Source organism: Gopherus flavomarginatus, chromosome 5, assembly GCF_025201925.1.
Source record: "Gopherus flavomarginatus isolate rGopFla2 chromosome 5, rGopFla2.mat.asm, whole genome shotgun sequence".
NCBI classification, from domain to species: Eukaryota; Metazoa; Chordata; order Testudines; family Testudinidae; genus Gopherus; species Gopherus flavomarginatus.
In genome coordinates this window covers 66308467-66336255 of record NC_066621.1, presented here as the reverse complement: position 1 = coordinate 66336255, position 27789 = coordinate 66308467, and the positions used below count along the sequence as shown (strand labels likewise).

The 27789-nt window shown below is 45.1% G+C and overlaps 1 protein-coding gene and 1 long non-coding RNA gene across 4 annotated transcripts in view; one reads left to right on the top strand and one right to left on the bottom strand.

Annotated features, from left to right (window-relative positions):
- Positions 1 to 18868: 18868 nt before the first annotated feature.
- On the bottom strand, positions 18869 to 21708 carry LOC127052033 (uncharacterized). 2 transcript variants are annotated; one of them, XR_007774667.1, is made up of 2 exons: positions 21649 to 21708; positions 18869 to 19475 (listed from the first exon to the last, which is right to left on the bottom strand). It is a non-coding gene; the product is annotated as an uncharacterized LOC127052033 (long non-coding RNA). The 2 variants fall into 2 exon arrangements; XR_007774666.1 differs by lacking the exon at positions 21649 to 21708 and adding an exon at positions 21124 to 21568.
- The window catches only part of QSER1 (glutamine and serine rich 1), a 78207-nt gene continuing 72033 nt past the window's right edge, over positions 21616 to 27789 (top strand). Inside the window, exon 1 of one of the 2 annotated variants that reach the window (XM_050954992.1) lies at positions 21616 to 21755. In XM_050954992.1, coding sequence (XP_050810949.1) covers positions 21631 to 21755 — 125 coding nt within the window. In that variant the 5' untranslated portion in view covers positions 21616 to 21630. The remainder of the gene's footprint in view (positions 21756 to 27789) is intronic. The other variant, XM_050954997.1, reaches the window with a different exon arrangement.

Below are 27789 nucleotides of genomic sequence, written 5' to 3'. Positions count from 1 at the left end.
ACGCCTCTCGCAGCCGCTCCAGACGTCGAGCCTCCAGATCCCGGTTGACCTCCTGGCACCGCTCCGGTCGCAGGTCCCGGTCTCATTCCCAGTACCGGTATGGCAACCGGTACTGCTCTCCGGTGCCATACAGAGAGAGGTCGTTTAGAGATGGAGACCCTTCCCAGGGTTTTTCGGCTCCTCCTTGATCATCTCATCACACATCTGTGTCATCTCACGCGGACAGTGCTTCCTGTGCACAGGACCGTGACTCAGATGTGCCCGGCCGTGTCTTCCAGGGGACCCAAGCCCAGGAACAGGATCTCCATCAGTGGTCATTCTGGACACCTTGGGCATACCATCAAGCCCAAGGTGTGCCTCCCGCTCCGCACCATCGGAACACCAGGTGCCGGAGGCAACGGTCAGCTGCCCCCCTCCCGTGGGTACAGAGGAGGCTCTCATTCAGCTGGCAGTGTCTCAAGTTCCACCTGAGACTGACATTACTCAAGAACAGGAGGCCACGCAGGACCCTCTTGTCCCTGGCCTTTCCTTTTCCTCCTCTCCAGATGAAGCGCTGGCGGGGACATCCTCCTCGGGCCCTCCTCCAATTGACCTGCGGGCACATCAGGACCTCCTGAGGCGGGTGGCCCTGAATATGAATCTTCAGGTAGAGGAGGTCCTGGAGATAGCTGACAGGATATCCACCACCGGATCCTCTGACACCTCCACAAGAGTGGCTTTGCCGTTTATCCGTATGATACAAGCAAACGCCGATACCATCTGGCAATCTCCAGCATCTATTACATCCACGGCCAGGGGAGTTGAGCGGAAGTACATGGTACCCTCTAAGGAGTATGAGTACCTGTACGTGCACCCTCCTCCCTGCTCCCTTGTGGTGCAATCAGTCAGTGAAAGGGAACGCCATGGCCAGCAAGCTCCTGCTCCAAAATCAAAGGAGGCTAGGCGCATGGACTTACTGGGCTGCAAGGTATACTCTACTGGGGGTCTCCAACTCTAGGGTGGCAAACCAGCAAGCCCTGCTCAGCCGGTACAATTATAACACCTGGACGGCGGTTGAGAAATTCAAGGAGTTCATTCTCCAAGACTCCTGCCCAGAGTTTGCTGCCCTTTTGGAGGAAGGGAAGAAGGTGGCGAGAACTTCTCTGCAGGCCTCCCTGGACGCAGCTGACTCCGCAGCCAGGAACCTGGCTTCAGGTGTCGCCATGAGGCGGATATCATGGCTTCAGGTGTAAGGCCTTCCACCTGAGTTACAAACCACCATACAGGACCTGCCCTTTGACAGTCAAGGCCTGTTCTCTGAAAAGACTGACCCCAGGCTGCAGAGCCTTAAGGACAACAGGGTCATCATGCGCTCCCTCGGGATGCACACCCCGGTGACTCAGCGCAGGTCCTTCCGTCCCCAGCCTCACTGCCCTTATCCTCCGCCTAGACCAAGACAGGACTTCGGCAGAGGGCACGGCCAAGGCAATCGTAGACAGCGGTCTGGACCCCAAGGGGGCCGGAATCAGGGTCCCTCCAAACCGCCTATGGGGCCAAAGCCAAACTTTTGAAGGGGTGCCTGAGGATGGTATAACAGTTCCTTTCCAGGATCCTTTCCCTCCTTTTTCCAACCACCTCTCCTTTTTCCTCCCTGCGTGGTCCCAGCTAACTTCAGATCATTGGGTCCTACTCACGGTGGAACTTGGGTACCACCTCAAGTTTATTTCACCCCCCCTTCAACCCCCCACCCTCGTCCCTCTTCAGGGACCCCTCTCACGAGCAATTCCTCTTACAAGAGGTGCGGACGCTCCTTACCATGGAAGCCATAGAGGAAGTACCAGAAGATGAAAGGGGGAAGGGGTTCTACTCCCACTATTTTCTAATCCCCAAGGTGAAGGGAGGTCTCAGACCTATCCTAGACCTGAGAGAACTCAACAAATTCATGATAAAGTTGAAGTTCCGCATGGTATCCCTGGGGACATCATCCCATCCTTGGATCCCTCAACATGAAGGACACGTATTTTCACATCACCAATTATGCTCCACACAGGCGGTACCTCCGCTTTGTAGCCAGCCATCAGCATTTCCAGTTTACGGTCCTACTCTCTACAGCACCGAGAGTATTCACAAAGCGCATGGCTGTAGTTGCCGCCACCCTCCACCGCCACCGGATACATGTCTTTCCGTATCTGGACGATTGGCTCATCCGAGGGACCTCCGAGACACAAGTCACCCATCATGTAGGCATCGTCAAACATTCACATGTTTAGGCCTGATGATCAATACAGAGAAATCCACTCTGGTTCCCACACAGAGGATAGACTTCATTGGGGCCATCCTGTACTCCAGTCTCGCCAGAGCCTGCTTACCACCGAGTCGGTTTCAGGCGATGGTAACAATTATCCAAAGCCTACAGAACTTCCCAATGACTTTGGCTTGCATTTGTCTCAGTCTCTTGGGTCACATGGCTGCCTGCACGTTCGTGACCAAACACGCCAGGCTACGCCTCTGTCCCCTCCAATCTTGGCTCAACTCGGTAGACCACCCGGGCAGAGACGCCATAGACATGATAGTCACCATTCCCCCAAGCATCCCAGGCTCCCTCGACTGGTGGCTGACGCCTTCCCTGGTGTGTGCAGGAATGCCGTTCCATCCACCCCAGCCTTCTATGTCCCTGATGACGGATGCATCATCTCTCGGCTGGGGTGCTCACCTCGGAAATCTTCGCACTCAAGGCCTTTGGTCATCTCAGGAGCTGGCCTTGCACATCAGTGTCCGAGAGCTGAGAGCGGTCCGCCTTGCGTGCCAGGCGTTTCAACAGCACTTACAAGGTCGTTGTGTCTCAGTGTTCACAGACAACACAACGGCCATGTATTACATAAACAAGCATTGAGGGGCATGGTCCTCCCCCCTTTGTCAAGAGGCCATCCAACTCTGGGTCTTTTGTATAGCCCACTCGATAGACCTGGTAGCATCCTTTCTTCCAAGGGTTCGGAACACTCTGGCGGATCGACTCAGCAGATCCTTCCTATCTCACAAGTGGTCGATTCGTCCGGACGTTATTTATTCTGTTTTCCAGAAGTGGGGATTTCCCCGCATAGACCTCTTCGCTTCCCGCGAGAACAGGAAATGCCAGATGTTCTGCTCCTTCCAAGGTCTCTCCCAGGGCTCGATCTCAGACACTTTCCTGATGCCGTGGATGAGCCAACTGCTTTACGCCTTCCCACCGTTCCCGCTGGTTCACAGGGTCCTCCTAAAGCTCCGCAGGGACGGAGCTCGCTTGATCATGATCGCTCTGGCGTGGCCCAGGCAGCACTGGTACACCATGTTGCTCGACCTCTCAATAGACAACCCAATTACCCTGCCTCTTCACCCAGACCTCATAACTCAGGACCATGGCACACTTCACCACCCAGACCTGCAGTCCCTTCACCTCACAGCATGGTTGCTGCGTGGTTAAGCCAGTCAGAGTTACGTTGCTCTGCCTCAGTACAAGAAGTACTCCTGGGTAGCAGGAAACCTTCCACTCGGTCGACGTATCTGGCCAAGTGGAAGCGTTTCTCCTGCTGGTGTGAAACGCATAATGTCATTCCCACCGAGGTCTCAATCCCCACCATCTTGGACTACCTCTGGTATCTCAAACAGCAGGGCCTAGCGATATCATCATTGAGGGTGCACTTGGCGGCCATCTCTACCTTCCACCCAGGGGAGAGTGGCCACTCCGTGTTCTCGCACCCTATGGTCTCTAGGTTCCTCAAGGGCTTGGAGCGCCTATACCCCTAAGTACGACGCCCCGCCCCAACCTGGGACCTCAACCTGGTTCTAACCATACTCATGTCTGCCCCATTCGAGCCGTTAGCAACCTGCTCGCTACTATACCTGTCCTGGAAGACAGCTTTCCTCGTAGCCATTACATCGGCCAGATGAGTCTCCGAACTTCGGGCTCTCACGATGGACCCACTGTATATTGTGTTTCACAAGGACAAGGTGCAGTTGCGACCACACCCGACGTTCCTTCCTAAAGTGGTTTCGGCCTTTCATGACAACCAGGATATCTTCCTTCCAGTCTTCTTCCCGAAGCTACACTCATCACGACGGGAGCAAAAATTGCATTCCCTAGACGTCCGTAGAGCGCTCTCATTTTGTATCAAGCGCACAAAACCCTTTCGTAAAATGCCCCAACTCTTCATTGCGGTGGCAGACTGAATGAAGGGCCTACCAGTCTCCTCCCAGAGGATCTCATCTTGGGTGATGGCGTGCATCCGTACCTGTTATGACTTGGCTCATGTTCCCTTGAGCCACCTCATCGCTCATTCTACCAGAGCTCAGGCTTCATCTGCCGCTTTCCTGGCTCATGTACCCATCCAGGAGATATGTCACACAGCTACCTGGTCCTCGGTCCACACCTTTGCCTCTCATTACGCTCTGGTTCAACAGTCCAGAGATGATGCAGCCTTTGGCTCAGCAGTTTTGCATTCTGCAAAATCTCACTCCGATCTCACCGCGTAGGTAAGGCTTGGGAATCACCTAACTGGAATCGATATGAGCAAGCACTCGAAGAAGAAAAGATAGTTACTCACCTTTGTAACTGTTGTTCTTCGAGATGTGTTGCTCATATCCATTCCAAACCCACCCTCCTTCCCCTCTGTCAGAGTAGCCAGCAAGAAGGAACTGAAGGGCTGTTGGGTTGGCAGAGGTATATATCCAGCGCCATAGCAGTGCCACTCCAGGGGGCACCCAGCCGACCCACCGAGTTTTGCTAGGGTAAAAATCTTCCGACGAATGTGCTCGCGGCGCGCGCACACCTAATTGGAATGGATATGAGCAACACATCTAGAAGAACAACCGTCTTTTACTAATGCTAATTTTTGAATTAGTCACTAGATATTTCAATTGATAGCTGTTGATCTTTCATTTAGAATTTGTCAGTTTACAAAATACTAAACTATTCTCATTCTTTAAATGTTTGCATAGTTGTAGACAATGTAATCAAACTATTGTGAAATTAAACTTTTTAAAGTAAGAAGTGGATGGGAAAAGTTCCTCTATAAAAAGAATTTTTCAAAGTTGATTCTCTCATACCCCAAGCCTTCCTTACCTTCATTCCTATCCCCTTTGATCTTCTGTTAAGGGATATTCATTTAAACATAGATGCTATGGGAAACATTTTCAAATATAACTGATACACTAAGGGGGTGGGGGGACTCGTATTCAGAACTATCATTTTACCTGCTTTGCTCTTCAGAAGTACAATTATTATTAGAGGGTGAGAGACTAAATATTTATTGGAGAGCATTTTTAAATGGGGTTTGGAGGAGCAGGAGAAATAAAATGCATTGTTGATATTCAATATAATAAGTGCATCTGATTTGTGTCTTTTGGAAAGGGCATATGTGGAGTGGAGGGGGTGATATTTTAAAAATGAACAAAGTGAGGGTTTGTTAAGAGCTATAAACTCAAGTCCCAATTTCTTACATTTAAAATGTATTTGTTGATACTGTGCTTTTACTTCTGTTTTCACAGAACAGATCTCAGATGAAATGATACATCACTTCTGTACCCGTTGCCTTTAATTTCTCTTTAATATTTCAATTGTAAGGCTTTAAACCAACCCAACTTCAAAATCCTTCACCCATCCCTGGAGAGTGATTTTGTAAAATTGTATTGCTATGCTGTATGGAATATTAGTTGGAGCAAGTTCTCTCAGTTCAGGGAAAGTACACCTGTGTTCCCTTTCTGTGGTCCCTCAAGGGCACCTGCTCTAGGCTCCTCAGCCATCTCTTCTCTTGTGAAAGACATGTCTTTACCCTTCTCACTGGCATTTTTCCAAGCTGCATAGTTCCCTGCCTACACTCTAATATTCCCAGCAAAGCAGACTGCCTAAACAGGCCACCGTCTTGAGTGTTGCTTTCTCTTTGAAAGCTAGGAACAGCTTCACAAGTTACCACTCAGTTCTTTAGATAAGCACGCACACTTAAGGTGAAATTACAGAAAAACATGTTAAGAGTAAAAACCTATACACATGCTAATAAGCTTATCAGAGGTCACCCATTAATCCTACGGACACCTTAGTAAGGTCAAGTTCTTCCAACCCTTCCCTAAGGATTGGGGTCCCCCTCCATTGGATAGAAAGATTCTGTATGTTTGCTGGAACAGAAAGAAAGCCTTAAGTCAGTTTAATTTCAGACTATCCAAAAGTCCTTTCTTTGTCTGTTGGTCTCTAGAGAATCTGGTTTGATTTAATATATGTGAGCCTCCACAGGAGGTGATACCTCTCTCAAGTGGTTACAAACTTTCTGATTTGCCTTAATCACCACCCACTTTTTTTAGTTCCTGGATGAGCTTTGGTAGCCCTCCCATCTGGAATAACACATTCATTTTAAACAATGGATCCCAAAGATACTGCTTGATGTTACAATCAATCTCTGTCATACTTCCCCCATGAAGAAATTACATACAATCACAGTACACAATAATACATAAACTTAATACTATAAGGTATTTTAAGGACATTGAAGAATATAGACTCATAGACTCTAGGACTGGAAGGGACCTCGAGAGGTCATTGAGTCCAGTCCCCTGCCCTCATGGCAGGACCAAATACTGTCTAGACCATCCCTAATAGACATTTATCTAACCTACTCTTAAATATCTCCAGAGATGGAGATTCCACAACTTCCCTAGGCAATCTATTCCAGTGTTTAACTACCCTGACAGTTAGGAACTTTTTCCTAATGTCCAACCTAAATCTCCCTTGCTGCAGTTTAAGCCCATTGCTTCTTGTTCTGTCATTGGAGGCTAAGGTGAACAAGTTTTCTCCCTCCTCCTGATGACATCCTTTTAGATACCTGAAAACTGCTATCATGTCCCCTCTCAGTCTTCTCTTTTCCAAACTAAACAAACCCAATTGTTTCAGCCTTCCTTCATAGGTCATGTTCTCAAGACCTTTAATCATTCTTGTTGCTCTTCTCTGGACCCTCTCCAATTTCTCCACATCTTTCTTGAAATGCGGTGCCCAGAACTGGACACAATACTCCAGTTGAGGCCTAACCAGTGCAGAGTAAAGCGGAAGAATGACTTCTCGTGTCTTGCTTACAACACACCTGTTAATGCATCCCAGAATCACGTATGCTTTTTTTGCAACAGTATCACACTGTTGACTCATATGAAGCTTGTGGTCCACTATGATCCCTAGATCTCTTTCTGCCATACTCCTTCCTAGACAGTCTCTTCCCATTCTGTATGTGTGAAACTGATTGTTCCTTCCTAAGTGGAGCACTTTGCATTTATCTTTATTGAACTTCATCCTGTTTACCTCAGATCATTTCTCCAATTTGTCCAGATCATTTTGAATTTTGACCCTGTCCTCCAAAGCAGTTGCAATCCCTCCCAGTTTGGTATCGTCCGCAAACTTAATAAGCGTACTTTCTATGCCAACATCTAAATCATTGATGAAGATATTGAATAGAGCCGGTCCCAAAACAGACCCCTGCGGAACTCCACTTGTTATACCTTTCCAGCAGGATTAGGAGCCATTAATAACTAATCTCTGAGTACGGTTATCCAGCCAGTTATGCACCCACCTTATAGTAGCCCCATCTAAATTGTACTTTCCTAGTTTATCTATAAGAATATAATGCGAGACCGTATCAAATGCCTTACTAAAGTCTAGGTATATCACATCCACCACTTCTCCCTTATCCACAAGGCTTGTTATCCTATCAAAGAATGCTATCAGATTGGTTTGACACGATTTGTTCTTTACAAATCCATGCTGGCTATTCCCTATCACCTTACCACCTTCCAAGTGTTTGCAGATGATTTCTTTAATTACTTGCTCCATTATCTTCCCTGGCACAGAAGTTAAACTAACTGGTCTGTAGTTTCCTGGGTTGTTTTTATTTCCCTTTTTATAGATGGGCACTGTATTTGCCCTTTTCCAGTCTTCTGGAATCTCCCCCATCTCCCATGATTTCCCAAAGATAATATCTAGAGGCCATATCTGTCACACAAATGGCTGTATATTACTGTTTCCAGGTTCTTTTTCCAGTTCTGCCAACTGAATATGTTGGACAAATCCCTTGACTGCTCTTTAGTTGGGTAAGGTGAGGATATCTACCTTTTCATAATGCATTTTGAGATCTAATGAAAGGTCCTATAAATATAAATATATATTCACTTTTTTATGGCCATAGTGAAGGAGCAAAACCGTAAGTACTGTGTGAAAAGTGAGTCAGAGAAATACCCCCTGACTCATGAGGGGCTTGAGGGGTAAGATCCTGCTCCCATTGAAGTCAATGGCAAATTTCTCATTGACTTCAAGGAGAGTAGGTTTGGATGCAAAATGAAATGACTAATCAAAATTTAGTGGGTACTTTGAATATGCCTACAACCATGCTGCTATCAAAATTGTGTAGGGAAGATTGCATGTTTTAATAACTAACTGTGCATGTAAAATTAACTAGAGTTTATTTTAATGGGATAGCTCTTTCTTGAAACAAAGCCCAGCCCTAGCTAGTGCAGCATAGAAGAATTTTACCTTTGGTTAGATTAGTACCACCAGTCTTGGGGGAAAAGAGGGAACACCTGTAAGCAAATAATTAAACCACTAGATTATTGTGGTCAGTAGTTCTTTTAAAACTATGATTATCAACCTTTTTCATATTGTGATCCCATATTACAACAGAAAAGTTTTGGGGCCCCTCCATCTAGCCATAAAAAATGGATGGGTGAGTTGTGAACCTGATGATGAGAACCTATGCTTTAAAACATTCTGCCTCATTTGAAGTTATTTCTGTATTCATGTCTGTAACAGATTTTTCAGCTATAAAATTTTCATAGCAAGAAAATCCATTTATTAACTTGTCTTCAGAACCTGCAGACATTCCCCAAATGTACTGGCTATTCTACCTGTAATTTTAACTGTAACTCCTGACTGCTTTGTAATATGTATAATAAATCTGTTTCCAAAACAGTGTTACTCTAATATGTTTTTATTGCCTAATCTTACTAGAGCATTTCGTTCTGCCCTCAAACCCTCTGCCATAATAGGAAACTGTACCGCATATTTGACACTGAGTGCTTGCTTTTTTTGCCCCTCATATAATACTGAAGATGTGCCAGTTTCTATGTTAACATGAAAAGTAATCTCTCAAAGTAAATGCTTTCAAAACCCAACCACAGCAGAAGGGAGAAATACTTATTCACCCTGCAACAGAAACTTTAAGCTCAACTGAAAACAAATACACATAAAAGATCTTAGGGCCAAAAATTGCTGTTAATTATAAAGAGTGTTCTAGTGTGTTAACTACCTAATCTAGTCACTCAAGGGATTATTCTGTGACTGCCTAACACAACAGCTCTCCCTCAGGGGTGATCTGCAGAAAGCTGATAGGTCACAGGTTGCAAGTTCCATTTCCTTAGTCAAGAAGTTTATATAGCCCTGGTCTACACAGGGGCTGGGGGTGGGAGAGAGAGGGGACCAATTTAAATTACGCAACTTCAGCTACATGAATAACATAGCTGAAGTCGACGTTCTTAGATCGACTTACCTTGGTGTCTTCGCAGTGAGTCGACTGCTGCTGCTCCCCTCTTGACTCTGTCTGCGCCTCTCGTGGCGCTGGAGTACAGGAGTTGATGGGAGAACACTCGGGAGTTGATTTATTGCGTCTAGACTAGACCATCCTTGCTACCTTCAATAGGGGTCAGGTATTGCACCAACGAAGGGAACACAGGGAACAGCAAAACAGAGGCTGCTAGCCAACACCAGGAGCTATCACAGATGGGAGCCAGAAGCAGCAGAGAAACATCTACATATGACAATTAGGTAGCCCATTTGAGAAAAATGAACAAAGCAGTTGAGGTAACATGTAGAGGAAAAAGAAAAGGATGTCCAGGAGCAAAAGAGAGTAGAAGATAAGACAGGACCACTGCTAGCATTTGGGAAGTAGGGCGTGTAGCCAGGCTGAAAAACAGAGCAGATCAGGTGGAAATTTAACGAAGATGGATGAGAAAAATGTATCTCCTTCCTAACACAAGCATACCATGAGAAAAGTTCAACACATTAAAATATATTTTCTTTATATTAATTTCCATGTAGGTATTGCTGTATTTGTGACTTCCCTGATATAGTTATGAATGGGATGGAAAAGTGGGCGGGAACAAGATCCATGCTATGAAAAGCTCAGCACCACTGTTGCTCAGGCCTCCTCTTAGCAATGTATTTTTCACCACTCTCAGGGAGACAAAATTAAAAAAAGAAAAATACTATTTCCTATGCCTATTCCAGGTAATGTGTTTAATTCAGCTTTGCTTCAGCTATTCATAGCCCTGCTTTCTAACCTGAGGGTTACCACACAAACCATGCAAAATCCACTTTGCTTGTAATTTGTCAATTCTTTGCATTTTGGTCCCCACGCAACCTTTAATATTCAGTGTTTCAAGTTCAAACAAATCAGAAAACTCAAAGTGAAACCCTGCAGAATCTGACACATTTTGCTTGGTTTTGGGTTACAACTATATGAAACCTTAGCGTTCTGCATGGTTTGAATAAAACCATAAATTCCTTCCTAGAATAAACCCACTCCCTGCTTTGTCTTATGAAGGACTATGAACATGTGGGCATCAATTTGACTTTATAACTAGAAAAGTTTAATCTGCTTTATTCCAAAGGTTTTGCCCAGCTTTGTTTTTAAAGTCCTAGATCTGTTGGAGTCATTACACAGTAATATACTGCCCTGTCCTCTGCACATGATGATGAACAAAGGAATTAAAACAATAATATAATCTGTTTATGATACTCAAATTTGCTACTGGCATAAACAGGTTCAAATTAATTTCAAATGAAGATATCAATATATGGTAAAGATTCTACAGACAAATTCTGACCTCAGGGCTAGAAAACCAAGTGCAGAATTTGTGGAAAATGAGAAATAGCATTAATGTAACTAATGGCAAAATTTGGCTTGCAGAAAGAACCCAGTTTAATTTTGAAATCCCAGGCATTGTGTTCAGGGCCAGTGTGGAAAAAAATATTAATAGTAAAGGGAGTGGATATGATTTCAAATCGCAGAGACATTAAACATGGAACCCAACAGCCCTATTGCAGTCTATTTGACACAGAAAGTAACGTATGTACCAAAGCCTTCACTATTGTCTGTGTTTAACAACAAAATCCTATCCTAGCGTGGACGCTACTACAATTTAGAACACCCTCTAATCGGCATGGAGTAAAAGCCTAAAAGGAAAAGTTAGCGAGAACTCAGATTAACGTCTTCCATGCAATTCATAACTTTTGTGCTGGTTCATTACACATCCAATTTATTTTAGTTCAAACTGTAAATACAGTTTTATAGCCTTCACTATCATCAATAGAATTGGCCTGAACAATTTGACAAAAACTGAAAAGTCAACATGAGACTAACTTCCATCCTGGGAATGGCAGTTCTTATAATGTATGAACAGTGGACCCAATCCTGTTCCCATTGAAGTGAGCTGGTGTTTGACTATTAATCTCAGATAAAGTAGGCCCAAGAAATTTAGGTCAAAACATAGCAGAGGCATTCTGAAACATTTTCAATGTGTGGACACTTTTATAGAGAGGATGTTTTTATGCACCACCCACCCTCTCCCTCTTTTCCCTAAAGTTCTGCACATGCTCTCTGTTACTTTGCTCCCTTTTCTTCCTCTCTCCTTCCTTGCTGCTTGATCAGAACCACCTATTACACATGCTTCCCTCTTGCTTAATTTCATTATTTCCTAAACATGCAGCCCAGCCACCAGGTCTCCTCCCATTGCACCAATGGACACATCTTTTCTGATAGCAGATCCTGTGCTACTGCTGACTTTGGTCCCTGAAAGCAGCTTGACCTAGAAGAGGCAGCTAAAGTAGCTCTTTTTACTTATTTTCAGCTACTTTTATAGGCTTCCAGGCTCTTCTTTGTGGGGCACCTTGATTTCTGTAGAAGCAGCTGAAACAAGGAGGAGGAGCCAGCACCATGTGACCACCAGCTGTCTGCAGTCCCCAACTTAAAAACCTCTAGAAAACAAATCCTAATTTTAGAGATAACAAAGACGTTTTAAAAGATCAGGAAAAGTGTTTTCTTCTGGATATCAGTCTGTTTCAATTACAGTTTTAAAATGGCATCATAGAAAAATAAGGTCCCAAATTCTTGGAACAATATCTCTGAACTTCATTTGGGAAGTAACAACTGAGACTACTAAACATAACTTGGTAACAGAAAACCTTACTAGCAGATCTAGTTTAAAAGCCCTAAAGATCTATAAATCTTACTTTTAAACGGCGATTTATTATTACATATCTAGTATTTGGATATTATACAAAGCGTAACAGCTGATAAGTTTTAAAAAAATATTTTCCTTGTTGAACAGTGAGCTAACTGCTTTTGGAGAAATGACATATTTCAGCAACTGTGCATAATCTTTTGCTCTGAGGGCCACCATTGCTAACCTGGGAGGATTCACAAGGATCTACCTAATCTGTTTAATCAGCTGAATGTGTGTAAGTGTACATTTTACAAAATACACAGAAAGACAAAATCTGCTCCTTGGAAGAAAGACTCCAGGTGTCAGGTTCTTATTAATGGATCACTAAACAAAGGTAGACGCTTCCATGCAGCCCAGATAAGGTGCTTAAATCCAAAAGAAAAGCAGGGATTAGCTCATACCCCTCTCATCCACATTTCCCATTGACTATTTTAGGAGGCACCACACCTAGAGTGCAGGCTTTTGAGGATCACATTCTTAGGCACCTCACTCTCCCTATTCATTGTGCCAGGAGCCTCGACTTTTTGGCTTGCAGTTTTGTTGGACTGTGTTTTTAATAGGCATCCAAAAATTAGGTGCTGCGATGCTCAGCATTACAATACCTAAGTTCCTTCATTAATCTCACTCTAAGCCTCTACTCTGAGAGGATATCATACTCTGGCATTTATACACTTAAAGGAAGCCTGCACAATAGCAGCCCTCATATAAGTGGATATCTGCCAGCCACTGGGCATTAGTAAAGCTGCAATAAATTTCCTTCACTAAACTTGGATCAGATCATTATAAGACAATCAGTCCTAGCTCAGCTTTGACCTCAGTTTTTTGGAGGTTCAACTGAACGTAGGTCTGTAAATAATCTGAATATTTGTATCACCTTGAAAGTCTCTGAATTATTCCAAGGGGAGCAATGGGAGCACAAAACCCAACTGGCTTCAAGACTGAGTTTGATAAGTTTATGGAGGGGGTGGTATGATGAGACTGCCTATAATGGCATGTAGCCAATTTGCAACTGTTAACAGCAAATGTCTCCAATGGCCAAAGATGGGAGAGGGTTCTGAGTTACTACAGAATATTCTTTCCCAGGGTCTGGTGGGTCTTGCCCACATCCTCAGGGTCTAACTGAACACCATATTTAGGGTTGGGAAGGAATTTCCCCTGGCTCAGATTGGCAGAAACTCTGCTGGGGGGGAGGTTTCACCTTCTTCTGAAGCATGGGTCACTTGGAAATTAAACTAGTGTAAATAGTGGATTTTCTATAACTTGAAGTCATGTTTTGAGGACTTCAGTGACTCAGCCAGAGGTTAGGGATCTATTACAGGAGTGAGTGGGTGGGTGAGGTTCTGTGGCCTGCAATGTGCAGTGGGTCAGACTAGATAATTATGATGGTCCCTTCTGACCTTAAGGTCTATGAGTCTTGAAACTTCTTGATCCATTCAGCATAAGGCCAAGAGTCTACAGTTCTGGAGTTTTTGTTCACAAGTGGAAAAGGTTATTCCAGTGGAGCTAACCATTAAAATTCTTGCATTTGTTAGTAAAGCTCTTTTGACCCCTAGCAGTTACAAAGTTACGTATTACTAATACATCTCTACCTTGATATAATGCAACCCGATATAACACAAATTTGGATATAATGCAGTAAAGCAGTGCTCGGGAGCGGGGGAGTTGCACACTCCGGTGGATCAAAGCAAGTTCAATATAACACAGTTTCACCTATAACACGGTAAGATTTTTTGGCTCCTGAGGATAGCGTTATATTGAGGTAGAGGTGTACCAGAATATATTTTCTCAGTTGTTGAAAGTCAAGCTGTGGTTTCATGCTTGGATATAGTGATAAATATTGCAGTTAGCCACACAATGTGCCTTCCACCAACTTCCTTGACCAACCACAACTGAAGACTCTGGATCAGCTTGCCCTATCCAGCACATGCATCCATCTCTCCTCTCCTAATCCCACAATCCACTCATGCAATAAATTTACTGAAAAAGAGGACCATGGATTGTGCTCCACAGACCCAGTATGTCCTTTCCATATGTAACTTCTATGATTTGCAACCCTATTGAATAAATACAATATCTAGATTATTTTGTGAAAATGGTAAGTAGTAATACAGTTCAGCAATAAAAGGGTTAATAATTGGTGTTCTGACCTGGAAAAGAATTCTGGACATTCACTGTCTTCAAGGTATGAAGTATAGTTCTATAAGAATCAGAATATTGTTGTTTTCAGTATATCCACAACATTTTCCAAATGTTTGGTTTTATTTGTTTCTCTACCATTCAGAGCTACAGTTTCAAGCTCCCTCTCTGTAGGCTCAGAAAGGCAGCATTGCACAGTTTCATATTTGTAAGGACTAGAAACTTTGGGCTGGAGAGTCACCTCCACCTTCAAAAGCAGAGGGGATTCATATTTGTAAGGACTAGAAACTTTGGGCTGGAGAGTCACCTCCACCTTCAAAAGCAGAGGGGACCCATTTCCAGGGTATCTTCCTTATGGGGCCATAGAAGGGGAGAGAGCTTTCTAGCATGAGTAGAATGGATGAAGCATCTGTGGCACAATCTCTTCAAACCTGATGGGGTATCACTGATAAAGACAATGTTGAGCCAATAATACCACCTCAGGTAGTGACCAACAGTGACCCACAACCATCAATATCTAGGGGCAGCATTCCTGGACAGCACCAGTAGAGTGCAGAGGGACAAAAGGCCTCCATATTGATGTAGTTGCCTCAAATAGCACTCCCACGATCTGCAGGTTTAGAGAACTGAACCCAACCAATTCTCTGAAAAAGTAAATTCTGTCTCCTCCTGCATAGGACAATTCTTAGGAAAATCAGAGTCAGAACTCCACTTCCTTTCCTCACACAGGGTTTCCCCCTGGAAAAGACATTCTAAACAGTAATATTTTTTTTTTAAATAAGATCTTAAATTCTATAGAAACTAAGTGGCAACCAATGAGCTACAAAAGAGATCTCAGCAGGCCAAACTATGAATTTCAGCTGTTAAATCTCTTAACTCCATCTAGTTTTCTAATGTATAAAAGAAAAAAAAATAAACTTATCTCCATAGATTCAGAAATGTCTTTGGCACATATCTCAGAAAAGTATCTTTGAAATCAACTCCAAGTATTTAATATTACAAGAAACAATAGCACTTGCAGCTCCTACTGTCTTCAGTTTGGGTTGCAAGTGTTCAATTTCTCTGAAAATCAAGTCCCTGCTATATAAAGCCAACTAAAGCTTGGCTCATGAAAAGGAAGATAATTTTTGTATTTGAAACTAAAGTGTTATTTGTTAACACAAGAAACAAAATAATCTAAATACTTTACACTAGTATAAAAGTTAAACCCTAAACACACAAAGTTAAACCCTAAACACACTAGCTTAAATCACAACACATACTCCTTGTCTTAATATGTACATTTCACTATATATATTTAAATAAACTTAAGTACTGAACATAAAATAGAGATTAGGACAATCAAAGAATCATTAGAGAGATCACTGAAAGACCTTTCAGTGAAACCCTGAGAGATAAAATATCAAGATCAGGCACTATAAAGAGCTGATTATTTTTAAGTGGGATCTTTTCTGAGCCCATTTGTGTTAAAAGACTGAGAAAATTATATCCTTCAAATAAATCACAAAAATGTAAAACACTGAGACAAACACACTTCAATATGGATTTCCCAGCTATAGAACAGCAGCAAGCAACCCAAGTTAGTGTGTTAAAAAGCTGCAAAGGTCTCAGGGCTTTCATCAGAGCAAGTGGATTTATACTGTGTGCATAAAGTGCAAACTATTAAATAAATTGGCTTTATTCTGCACTTATGGACCTCGGTGATGCAAATTACACCCTGTTTATTCATCAGTCTCAGCTGCAATTACTTCAAAGAAATTAAAAATATCAGCAGATGTCACTCAGCTTCCCTTATAAATGATACCTGATCTACCTCAGCAATAGTTTGGGAAATGTTGTGTTTGTAGCAGTCTGATATTTAATTAATGTGGTATACTAGTATGTGTGTTGGACTGTTTTTCTTAACTGTAAAGTCATGTGATCTTATTTACCATGACTTTACATGGAGAGTCACACACCATAATATTAATATGTACATTTTCTCTTTATTACCTGTTTTCTAATCAATATAGTATAAACAAAATATACAGTGGGCTAGGATACTACAGTTTCTATTGTCATTAATTTGAGATGACCTACGTAATTCACTGGTAGCTCTGCCATTTATTAGTATGTTGCTGATCTATACTTGTGGTTATAAAACTTGAACAGAAGCCCTGTATTAGCATAGTTTCTTTATAGCAAACACTAAAGGTTGGCAAGGCACTGTGTGTGGTATGGGTGTCTGCAATTCCTCCACCTCCCCCCCCCCCCCCGCCGCACACTTTTGAAGGAAACAATGTATTGTAATTGTAATATTGTAATGGAGATTACTTGAGATCCTGCAGGGAAATCAAGACAATATGTAAATCCTTTCCTGCTGGAAATGCTACTTTCAATAGCCTCTATGTATATTTACTTGGGCATTAGCATAAAACTGACAGTTACTTTTTGTCATCACATTTAATTCATATGTAAATAGCAACCTATATCTTCTCCAGTGGGTGACTCATCTCACCCACTCTCTTCCAAGGTGGCTCCAGCAATACAGGTGCTGTCATATGGAAAAACAAGGAAAACTCACTGTCTTTGGTCCCCTGCCTTTTCCTCTTTACCCTTGCCCTTGTGTGACTTTATGAACTCTCATGGATTCTTACAACCTCTGTACTGATAACTCTCACATCTACCTCTCCCCTTTCGTCCAGGGCCTCATTTCTTCTTGTCTCCTTATGGGTGACTTGCTGCTTCCTTAAACTGAACATGGCAAAAACTGAACTCCTAGCTGTGTAGGGAAAGCACTGGAGTGTGGCCACACTGACAGCTACCAGCGCTGCAGTGTGGCCACATTTGCAGCATTTGCAGCAATGTTGGGAGTGGTACATTATGGGCAGCTATCCCACAGAGCACCTCGTCCCATTTTGGCGCCATTTTGGTGCCGTGGGTTGTGGGAAGAGGGCAGAAGGTGCAGGTCATTCTGCTTCCTGTCCCAACGCCCCGTGATGCATCGCTTCACATCCCAGCAATCCCTGTTTTTCCATCCATATTTGGCGCCATCTTGACTCTCTCAACGGTTTCTGTGCAGTGCGATTTCTGTGGGAAATGGAGCCCGAACTGCTTTGGAGTATGCTGACGAGTCTCGCCAGCACATCACGTTTGGCAGTTGAGCTATTCCTTAAGATCCAAAGTGATGAGGAGTCTGAGGATGACAGCGAGTCGCCTGACACGTATGACACTAAATTGCTTCTGGCATTCATGGAAATGCTCAGCACCGCAGAACGCCACTTTTGGGCTCGGGAAACAAGCACTGAGTGGTGGGGTCACATCGTCATGGAAGTTTGGGATGAAGAGCAGTGGCTGCAGAACTTTCGGATGAGAAAAGCCACTTTCATGGGACTGTGTGCTGAGCTTGTCCCCGCTTTGCGGTACAAGGACACGAGATTGAGAGCTGCCCTGCCGGTGGAGAAGTGGGTGGCTATTGCAATCTGGAAGCTGGCAGCTCCAGACAGCTACCGATTGGTTGGGGACCAGTTTGGAGTGGGAAAGTCGACCGTTGGAATCATGTTGATGCAAGTTTGCAGGGCCATTAATCGCATCCTGCTAAGAAGAACTGTGACTCTGGGGAACGTGCAGGACATTGTGGATGGCTTTGCACAAATGGGTTTCCCTAATTGTGGAGGGGCGATAGATGGGATGCATATTCCTATTCTGGCACCACACCTCCTAGCATCCAAATACATTAATCGGAAGGGGTATTTCTCTATGGTTCTCCTGGCGCTTGTGGATCACCATAGGCGTTTCATTGACATTAACACAGGCTGGCCTGGAAAGGTGCATGATGCACGCATCTTTCGGAACACTGGCCTGCTCAGGAAGCTGCAGGCAGGGACTTTTTTCCCAGACCGGAAGATCACATTAGGGGATGTTGAAATGCCCATTGTGATCCTTGGAGACCCCGCTTACCCGTTAATGCCTTGGCTCATGAAACTGTATACAGGGAAGCTTGACAGGAGCAAGGAGCGGTTCAACTACAGGCAGAGCCAGTGCTGAATGACTGTGGAGTGTGCTTTTGGCCGTTTAAAGGGGCACTGGCAATCTCTGTATGGGAAGCTAGACTTGGGGGAAAGCAGCATCCCCGCGGTTATAGCCGCGTGCTGTACCCTCCATAATATTTGTGAAGGGAAGAGTGAAAGATTCAGTCAGGCATGGACCTCCGAGGTTCAACACCTGGAGGCTGAATTTGCATAGCCAGAGAGCAGGGTTACTAGAGAGGCCCAGTACAGGACTTCAAGGATTAGGGATGTCTTGAGAGAGGAATTTGAGGCTGAAAACCAACAGTAAGGTTTGGTGCCTTGCACGGGAGTGATATGCAGCGGTTACAATGTTAGTAGGAATCTGTTTTTCCTAAGCTGATTTGCCGTGCCTGTTTCTTTCCTGGGCTAAGGTATCTTTGACTTTCTGCAATAATAAAGACTGTTTTCAAAGCCAAGAATTCATTTATTGAAAAGAAAATAACTTTATTGACAGACACACAACATTTTGGGAACCTAAAAGGGCAGCGGCGTGGGTTGGGGAACTGTACAGTCACAGGTTTGAATATGTCCTGTCTGGAGTGCTGTGCAATGACTGCTGCACTTCAGGATGCCTATACTGCATGGTGATGGGGGTTGAGTGCAGAGGGTAAGGGTCATAGTTCTCAGGGCTGGTTGGTGAACTTACAGGTGTTGGAGGCAGCTGGTGGTGGTAAGAACCTGGATGCTGGGGGGAAGGGGGTTTTGAGCTGACATTGGGGCACAAGGGAAAGAGCTTTGGGATGGCGGCGCAGTAGAGCTCTGCCTGCATGGCTACGAGGGCCTGGATAGAGTCCGCTTGGTGCGCCAGGATGCTTATCAGCTACTCTGTGCTTTTCTTCCTGTCCGCTGCATTTTTCTGGTGGATCCTGCTTTCTATTTCCCTCCAATCCTGCACTTTTTGATTCTCTGTGGCAGAGTGATCCATAACTGCTTGCAGCAGGTCTTCTTTGCTTTTTCGTGGCTTCTTCCGGAGGTTTTGGAGTCTTTGAGCTGTTGATAACACAGGCAGCCAAGAACTCAAGGTTGCTTGTGGAAAGGCAAAAAAGGCAACATTTAACAGAGGCAGCATTGTTTATATCTCAGACAGTTATTTCCACACAGTGAAGGAGTAACATTCTTCATAATAGCATAGTTTTCCCATCCCAAAGAGAGCGCACATAACCCACAGGAGCCCCGAAATGGTAAGGGGGACTGATTGCTTCAGGGCTGTACTGTCCTCGGGGTTTCTGTGCGTTAGGGAAAGCAAACAGCTGCAGGGGGCACCTACACTGAACACTCTCCCAACATTTTCCACAGGAGTTGATCGTCAAAGATATCTCGCTGCTGTGGGTTACCTGGGAAGAGCGGGAGGGTCTTCTACAGCAATGCGGATTCCACCCTGGCCCCTATGCAGCTTGCCTGTGTGCAGCAATGGTCCACCGCCCCTCGCTATTCCACATCTAGGCATGCATGCATGCAGAATCCTCCCTCCTCTCCTGAAAAATTTCCATCCTGAAAATAAAAGCCGCTTACTGGGAAAATAAAAGCCGCTTCTCTGTTTGTCCTCCACCAAGTACCGGCTGCTGCAACTGGCTACCTTCCTCTTGGCTTGAGAAGAGCTCCTGGCTGCATGCCTCCAGGGACTCTTGGGTGTCTCCCCCCACCCCAGTACCCGTACTCTCGGTTTCGTCCTCCCCCTCTCCTCCTCCTCCCCCCCCTCGGCTCTGAAGTGTCCATCATGGTCCTTGGATTGGTGGTGGGGTCACCCCCAACTATCGTGTCCAGCTCTTTGTAAAAATCGGCAGGTCACGGGAGCAGCGCTGGAGCAGCGGTTTCCCTCGTGGGCTTTGCAATAGACACTCCGCAGCTCCTTCACTTTAACCCTGCACTGCAGCACGTCCCGGTCATGGCCCCTTTCCAGCATGGCCTTTGATACCTGCCTAAAGGTATCGTAATTCCTATGGCTGGAGCACAGCTGGGACTGCACAGCTTCCTCCCTCCAAACATTGATGAGGTCCAGCAACTCGCCATTGCTCCATGCTGGGGCGCATTTGGCGTGTGGAGGCATGGTCACCTAGAAAGATTCACTGATTGCACTCCACACCTGGCTGAGCAAACAGGAAGGGGATTTTTAAAATTCCTGGGGCATTTAAAGGGCGGGTCACCTGCGGCCAGGGCAGTAGAGTTCGAATTGATGAGCAGAGTGGCTGAGCAGGCATTCTGGGATACCTCCGAATACCTCTGGAGGCCAATAACAGCGCTTTTGGTGGCCACACTGGTGGATGCAGCGCTGCAGTCGTTATTCCCCAGGCCAAGGTGGAGTACAGCCAGTGCTGTAGCCAGGCAGATATAGCGCTGTATGTGCCTTGCAAGTATGGACAGCGAGTGAGTTGCAGCGCTGTAAACCCACCACCAGTGCTGCAACTCTCCAGTGTAGCCAAGCCCTCAATCTTCCCTCGACTGGGCTGCCACCGAGGGACACCCATCTCCGCACACTATTCTGCCTGAGATTTGGGAATCCTTGGGATTAGCACTCCTCTCCCTCTCTCACACAAAGGGACTCCAGATTATCACCCCTCAGACACTGGATTAAATACCCCCCTCGCATTCAGGGTCTGGATTAAAGCCCCTCTCTGGGGCTGGTTACCACTCCTCCCCATCCGGATTACATCTCCCCACCATATTTTCAACCCACCCCTACAGGTAGGCTGCGACCCCCTTTCAACCAGGATTAAAGCCGCCCCCTTTCTCCGAGGCCAGATTACAGCCACGCCCTGCCTCAACCCATCCTGCGCTGCCCTGTGGTGTTTGCCCCGCCAGGCAATCTCCACCCCCCCGGCCTCCCTTGCCCCCTGGCCGCGGGAGCCGAAGCCCATCAGTCCCAGTGAGCTGCGGAGGGGGAGGTGCATCCTGGGAAGGAGCAGCCCGACATGGGTCTCTGCCTGGGCGGCTCGCAGCCCCTGCCACCGCCTCCTCCGTGTGCAGCTCCCCTGAGCCGCCTGGCGGCCGCCGCCCGGAGCTGAGCCGGGGGTGGGGGGGAGGAGGCGCTCGGCGGCCTGGCCCGGAGCGGCGGGGGGACGCGGCGCTGCCCGCCCCGCATGAGGGAAGGGGGGGCCGCTCCCACCCGCCCTGCTCGGTGCCCGCTGCCGCCGCCCCGCACACAGCGCCCGAGCGCAGCCCCCGCGCCCCGCTCGCTGCCCCGATGATGGACAGGAACTACCCGCCGACTCCCAGCTTCGCCGACCCGCTGGCTCCAGCCGCCGCCGCGCAGCCAGCCGCCGCCGCCGCCTGGGCCTACGAGCGAGGCGCGGGCAGCCTCAAGCCCAGGTAAGGAGGGTCCGCCGGGGGGCTGCGCTAGGAAAGGCCGGGGACTGAGACGGGGCCTTCCCCGCATGGGGGCGTGGGACTCACCGGCCGCGGCGCCCTCTCTGGGGGGGGGCCCTGCTCCGCGCGATGCGAGCCAAGCGGGGCGGAGAAGAACTTCCCGCGGGTGGGGAGGGCCCGAGGGGCGTCCCCCGGGGCTGGGCCCTCCAGGGAGCGGGGGCTGCAGCAGGGAGCCGCGGGGCACGGAGCCGGGCTCTGGGCGCAGCTGGGGCCGGCGGTAAGGAGCAAGGCCGCGGGGCAGTAACTGGGCCACGGCGCGCTGCTGGCGGGGGCGAGCTGGCGTCCCAGCGGCCCAGCCCACGCACGTTCGCAATGGCCAGGGCAGCTTTTCTTTCTCTCCCCCCGCAGCAGTGGGCCCCGGGGGGTGGATGCAGGCTGGCAGAAGGCGCCTTTCCTCTAATCTGCGGCCCCAGGGCTGGAGTTTGTACCGGGTTCTGAGCAGTCAGTGAGGGAGGTTAATCTGAGCAGGGAAAGTTCTCCAAAGGTCTGTGTTAAATCTGCAACTAGGGTTCAAGAGTTCATGTTTCCCTCCAGCGATTCCTAGGGAAGCTCAATATAGCGAACGTGTTTCGCGATCTGTACAAAGGAGTAACAGTCTCCCAGTGCATTAAACTGCGAAACGGCAACATTAAAAGCGGCCCAGTGGAAGGCGTGGTCCAATTTGTTAACGGCATGGACTAATGAGAGATGCGGTGTCAAGAACAATACTGTCTTGTAGGTGCAGCCCCTGGACTGCGAGGCTACAAATGCTGGGACATTGAGAGCTTCTGGTGACCTCATTCTAAACCACCACGGGGAAGCTCCTGCGTTTATGATCTCACCCCAAACCTCTTCGCTATACTCGCAGCTTTGTTTCACCCTTTATTTTGGATTATAGCATCTTCTTATTACTCTCCTGTTGTTCAGGGTCTCCTTTTCCTTATAAATGTCTATTTTCAGAAGGGCAGTGCTCCTTCTGTGCAGAAACTTGTCCAAGAGGATTCAGCCCCTTTTTTAAAAAGCTAGGAGAAAAAAATTAAAAGTAAAAATATTATTTACAAAAGATTTTGTAGGGTCAGGTTTGCTTATATATTGTATAACTCAGGTTAATTTTGTTAACTTCAAAATATACAAATCCTAAAAATGTCCAAGTGGTCAGTCTCTGTTTTGGCTTATTATTATTTTATTTTTATTTTATTATTAATTATATTATCTGTTTATCTTAGGTATATGTGCAGCTCCAAATTACTGTAGTATATAAAGGCAAAATACAGTGTTATTGTAAGCATAACATAAAAATGGAATCTCTTGTTGCTGTGCTAATATTTGGCCACTTAAACTTAAAATCCCCCTTTTCCTCTCCTCCTCCCCCTGCTGTAATGGGGTGGGTTTTCCCTGGGTTCTGAAAGTGGGTTTTCCTGTACTGAGGAGTTTAGGGTTCACCTCACCCTTGTTAAGTGGTTTAAAATACAGCTTGCTCTGTCTACATACATTCTCCCTGCAAGAGTCTCATATTTAATGCATTCTGTGTTTATATAGCAACTCTTCAGTTATTCAGATTACATACAGTGACAATGAATATTGGAACTCACCAAAATGGAGGTTTAGCACTTTCCTGTTGGCATATACAGTAAATTTGAAAACAACAAATAATCTCTAAGGATTTTTAATCTGCACATTTTTTCTCCTATGAAGACTGAAACCATATTGTAACAACTCTATGTAGCTGTAGGTCACAGTCTAGACTCATTGGTTTGCAAATATTATTTTGTATTATAGATTATACAAACTCTAGATAAATAATACATGTTAAAATAAGCACAAATATAAAAATATATATTTAACCAATTTTAATTATTGTGAAAGGTATAAACAAATGAGGTATTTGTCAGTTAATAATATTTTTGTTTTAAGTGCTGTCTATAGTGTAATGATATTTTAGAGGCCTGAAACTAAAGCCTTTTTCTTTACTGAATATTTTAAACACTTAAGAGAAAAACACAAACTAATGATTACATAAACATTGTAAGCACATTAAAAATAGGTCATATTGGCCAAACTTATTGACAGCACTTAAAACTAAAGTCTAACACTTATTCATGTTGCAATTTCAACATAGGTAGAGACAGTGTAAGAATCCCCACAGTGCCCTGCTGGTGTGTGTCCACTATTTTTGAAGGCCTGCTTCTAAGGGTGAGCAAGAAGGTCAAAGATTGAAGTAGCAAAGAGACTGAACTGCACTCTCACCCCATAGCCTTCAATTATCTACAGATCCTGATGTGTGATGGGCTTGCTAGAAATTCAAAATGAACTATACAACAAAAAAGGAATCTTGATATTACTTTGGATTCATCTAGCCAAAGCTTTCAATACCAATTCTCTTATGAATCAACATTTAATGTCAATTTTCAGTGGCAAACTGAAATAAAACTATTTAGAGGATAGGTTAAAAGTAAGCCTAAGGCTACGTCTACATTGCACACCACTTTTTGCAGCATGTATGGTATATGCAGCTAGCTACACATGTCAGTGAAAAGCTCTGGCAGTGGGGAGGCAGCGGGGAAAGGTTTCAGCAACTTACTGCTGCCAGAGACTTTCATTGCCATGAGGAAAGGCTCTGGTGAAAGAAAGTAGAGGGGAAAAACTGATCCCCACTGCTGGAGCCTTTCCCTGCAACAGAGTGGTCAGTCTTTACCTGCAGCGGGGAAGGGATCCAGCAGGAGCTGCCAGAGCCTTTGCTCACTGCTGAAGTCTTTTCCTGTGATGTGGAAAAGCTCCAGCAGCTGGGAGTTAGCCGGATACTACACAGTTAAAAACAGCAGTGTAGACAGGAAGGCATGACTTGGGCAAGCAAAGAGCTGTGTAGGATATGTACTTGAGTACATACCCACAGCTTTCAGGAGTGTCTGTACCCCACTTATTAAGCTGTTCTACACTGCTACTTAAACCCGTGCTAGAGCGGCTAACAAATACCTACTCTACACACTGCTGAAAGAAGAATGCAGTGTAGATGTAAAAGAGGAGTGATATACCTCGTTGTGCCCTACCAGGTCCTGAATTGCAGGGAGAACTTCTAAATGTGAGACAGTATTTCAGGTTATGCCTAGATCAGGGGTAGGCAGTCTATGGCACACGTGCCAGAGGTGGCACGCAAGCTGATTTTCAGTGGCATGCACACTGCCTGGGTCCTGGCCACCGTTCTGGGAGGCTCTGCCTTTTAATTTAATTTTAAATGAAGCTTCTTAAACATTTTAAAAACCTTATTTACTTTATATACAACAATAGTTTAGTTATATATTATAGATTTATAGAAGGAGACCTTCTAAAAATGTTAAAATGTATTACTGGCATGCAAAACCTTAAATCAGAGTGAATAAATGAAGATTCGGCACACCACTTCTGAAAGGTTGCCAACCCCTGGTCTATACTGTGCACCTTCCAGCCACACAGCTGTGCTGCTATAGCAGTGCTGTTGTAAGGTATGCAGTGTAGCTGCTCTTTCTGAGCTCTCTCCTGCTAACAAAATAAAACCACCCCCAACGAGAGCATCTCCCACTGACAAAGCGCTGTCCACACAAGTGCTTTTTGTGGGTAAATCTTTTGTTGGTCAGGGGGATTTTTTTTTTCACAGCCGTGACAGACAATAATTTTACTGTCGAACGTGCAGTGTAGACATAGCCTCAGTCTCCATGCTAGTTCAGTCCTTGACCTCTTTAGAGTACCTACAAAGATGCCAGTTTTGGTTGTTTTTATTTCTGGTGTGGGCCTTTGTCCATAAGAACAATTCACATAGGCCACTGAATAGGTTCCTGAAACAAATGCTTCTAGAGGAGACAGGCTAGATATCCTTTTACTAGTGCAAAAAGATATTCAGTTCCTAAATGTTTTTGGGTCTTTTTTCTTCTTCCTTCCTCCTGCTTTGAAAAATTAATCCCTTTCTGTATTACAAGCCAGAGCAGCAGCCCTTTCACTTTCTTTGTTTCTTCTGCCTTTTTTGCCTAGCCTTTGTTTGTATTGGAGCATTCTGATGAAACTGGCAGGATGGGCTATTAGGAAGGAGGGTGGATTTAGAAAGATCACTGCTCTCATTAGGTAAAAACACCTACAACTATTGAATTTTAAATGATGTGAAAGTTCGTACAAAGAATGTACAATTTCTCATCTACGTTCCTTACTTTAGACTTATCCTCTCCACATCTCCACGTCTTCCATGGAATCTTCTGACTCCAGGTTTATTTGCTGTTTCAGTAGTCAGTGAGTGGAAAAGAATATCACGTCTTGTGTAATTTGTTACAGATACAGTGCTGAGAAATTCAAAATAGCTGTGGGGTTTCCTTAGCTATCCTGAAAGGTTTCAACGATATGGGCCAGGCCATGAAAATCAGGTGTGTTCTCTGAACTTCAGGATCATGTGGCACCCTTCGCCCCTTCTCAGGCATTTGAGATTGTGTTCCCTAAAGTTGAATACTAGTTGTGGTTGAGAGTGTTCTTCCATTATAAACCATGTCCAGGTCTTTATGAACTTTCTCGTGGGGGGGGAAGATTAACTTTTATGGCTGAATTTATGTGTGTGTGCCTGTAGTGTTGACTTGACAACTCTGGAAATTGAGGGCTTCTGTTTTTATCTAGAGAACAGATACAGCATAGCTCACAGCAATGCAAGCTTCTCAGTGCAGACTCACCAGTGTGGCTCATTCCTGATCTGAAAAGACCACTGCTAGGAATTGGATGATAATTTGTTTTCTATATCCATCCAGTTATTGGACTCTCTGTTGCGACTGCCATGGGCACCATTTAGAAGTGGGGCTCTTTAGGTTTGTGGTCACTTGTCTACTGGCAACAGGAATAATGATACTACCAAATTGACTTCTGATCAGGGCAGTAGAACCATGAGGTTTTGGGGGTAAGCACCCCTGCAATGGAAATATTGTGGAGGCTGATCTATATTTCTGCTTCAGTGCTTGTTGTTCATTGTAAGCTGTGTGCAAGGAGAGGGGGTAGTGAGAGCAGGACTCTGAAGTGCTGGAATGACCACCTCAGTGCTTGAGATTCGTCTGGGGAGCAGGTAGGAACCACTCCCCATCCTATCCCTGACATCTTGACATTGCCCCACTGCCCCTGACTCTCCCTGTGAGCTTCTGAGGCTTCCTGCTTCTCATAGGCTTTCAAATAGCCATTATTTGTCAACCACCTTTAGTCCTTACTGAAACTAGTGACCTGGAAGTTACCAATCATCTGAGCCAGTCAGTCCCCCCAGAGTGCCAGCGTTTTCCTCTGATCTTTTTTCCTAAAGCTCCCATTGTGATTTTTTTCTTTAAGAGATTCAAAATTTTATACCAGTTAAGGCAATTTTTTACATTTTATTTTTGTAAATATGCTTAAAATGCTTAAAATGCTAATTGTTTTTGTTTTAGACATCAATTTAAGACGCATTAAATCCTAAATGAAGACTAATGCTTCTGGCATATTTAAAGAATTTGTTTTAAATAGTAAAGTTATTTTTTTCTTAAAATGGGGTGCCATCATTTTTCTGTAGCTTTTGAGCTGTGCACAGCTTTCTGATAGAACTATAGTGAAACAACCACAACTGATTTTATTGAAATTATTATATACTCAACTAAATGCTACATAGTCTTATATGAATGTCCTAGGATGTTTTTTCGTTTAAGGACCACGAATTGCAAAAATCAAACGAACTCATCCTGTTAATGCCACATTAAGTTTGAGATGTAGATTTAAGGAGAAAAAAAAAATTGAGGGGGAGATTCTCCAACTGGATATATGGGAGCATATTGCCTTGCGGTCAGAAGTAAGTACTGGTTCTGCTCCTGGCTTTGCTCCTGATGTGTAGTAGGGTGTTGACTGAGTCACTAAGGGCCAGATTTTCAAAAAAGCTCAGCATGTTACGTTCTGAGCTCTTTTGAAAATCTAGCCACGAGTATCACAATGGGAGCTGCTACATAAAATCTTGAAAATCTGACCCTTATTTAGGTGCCTA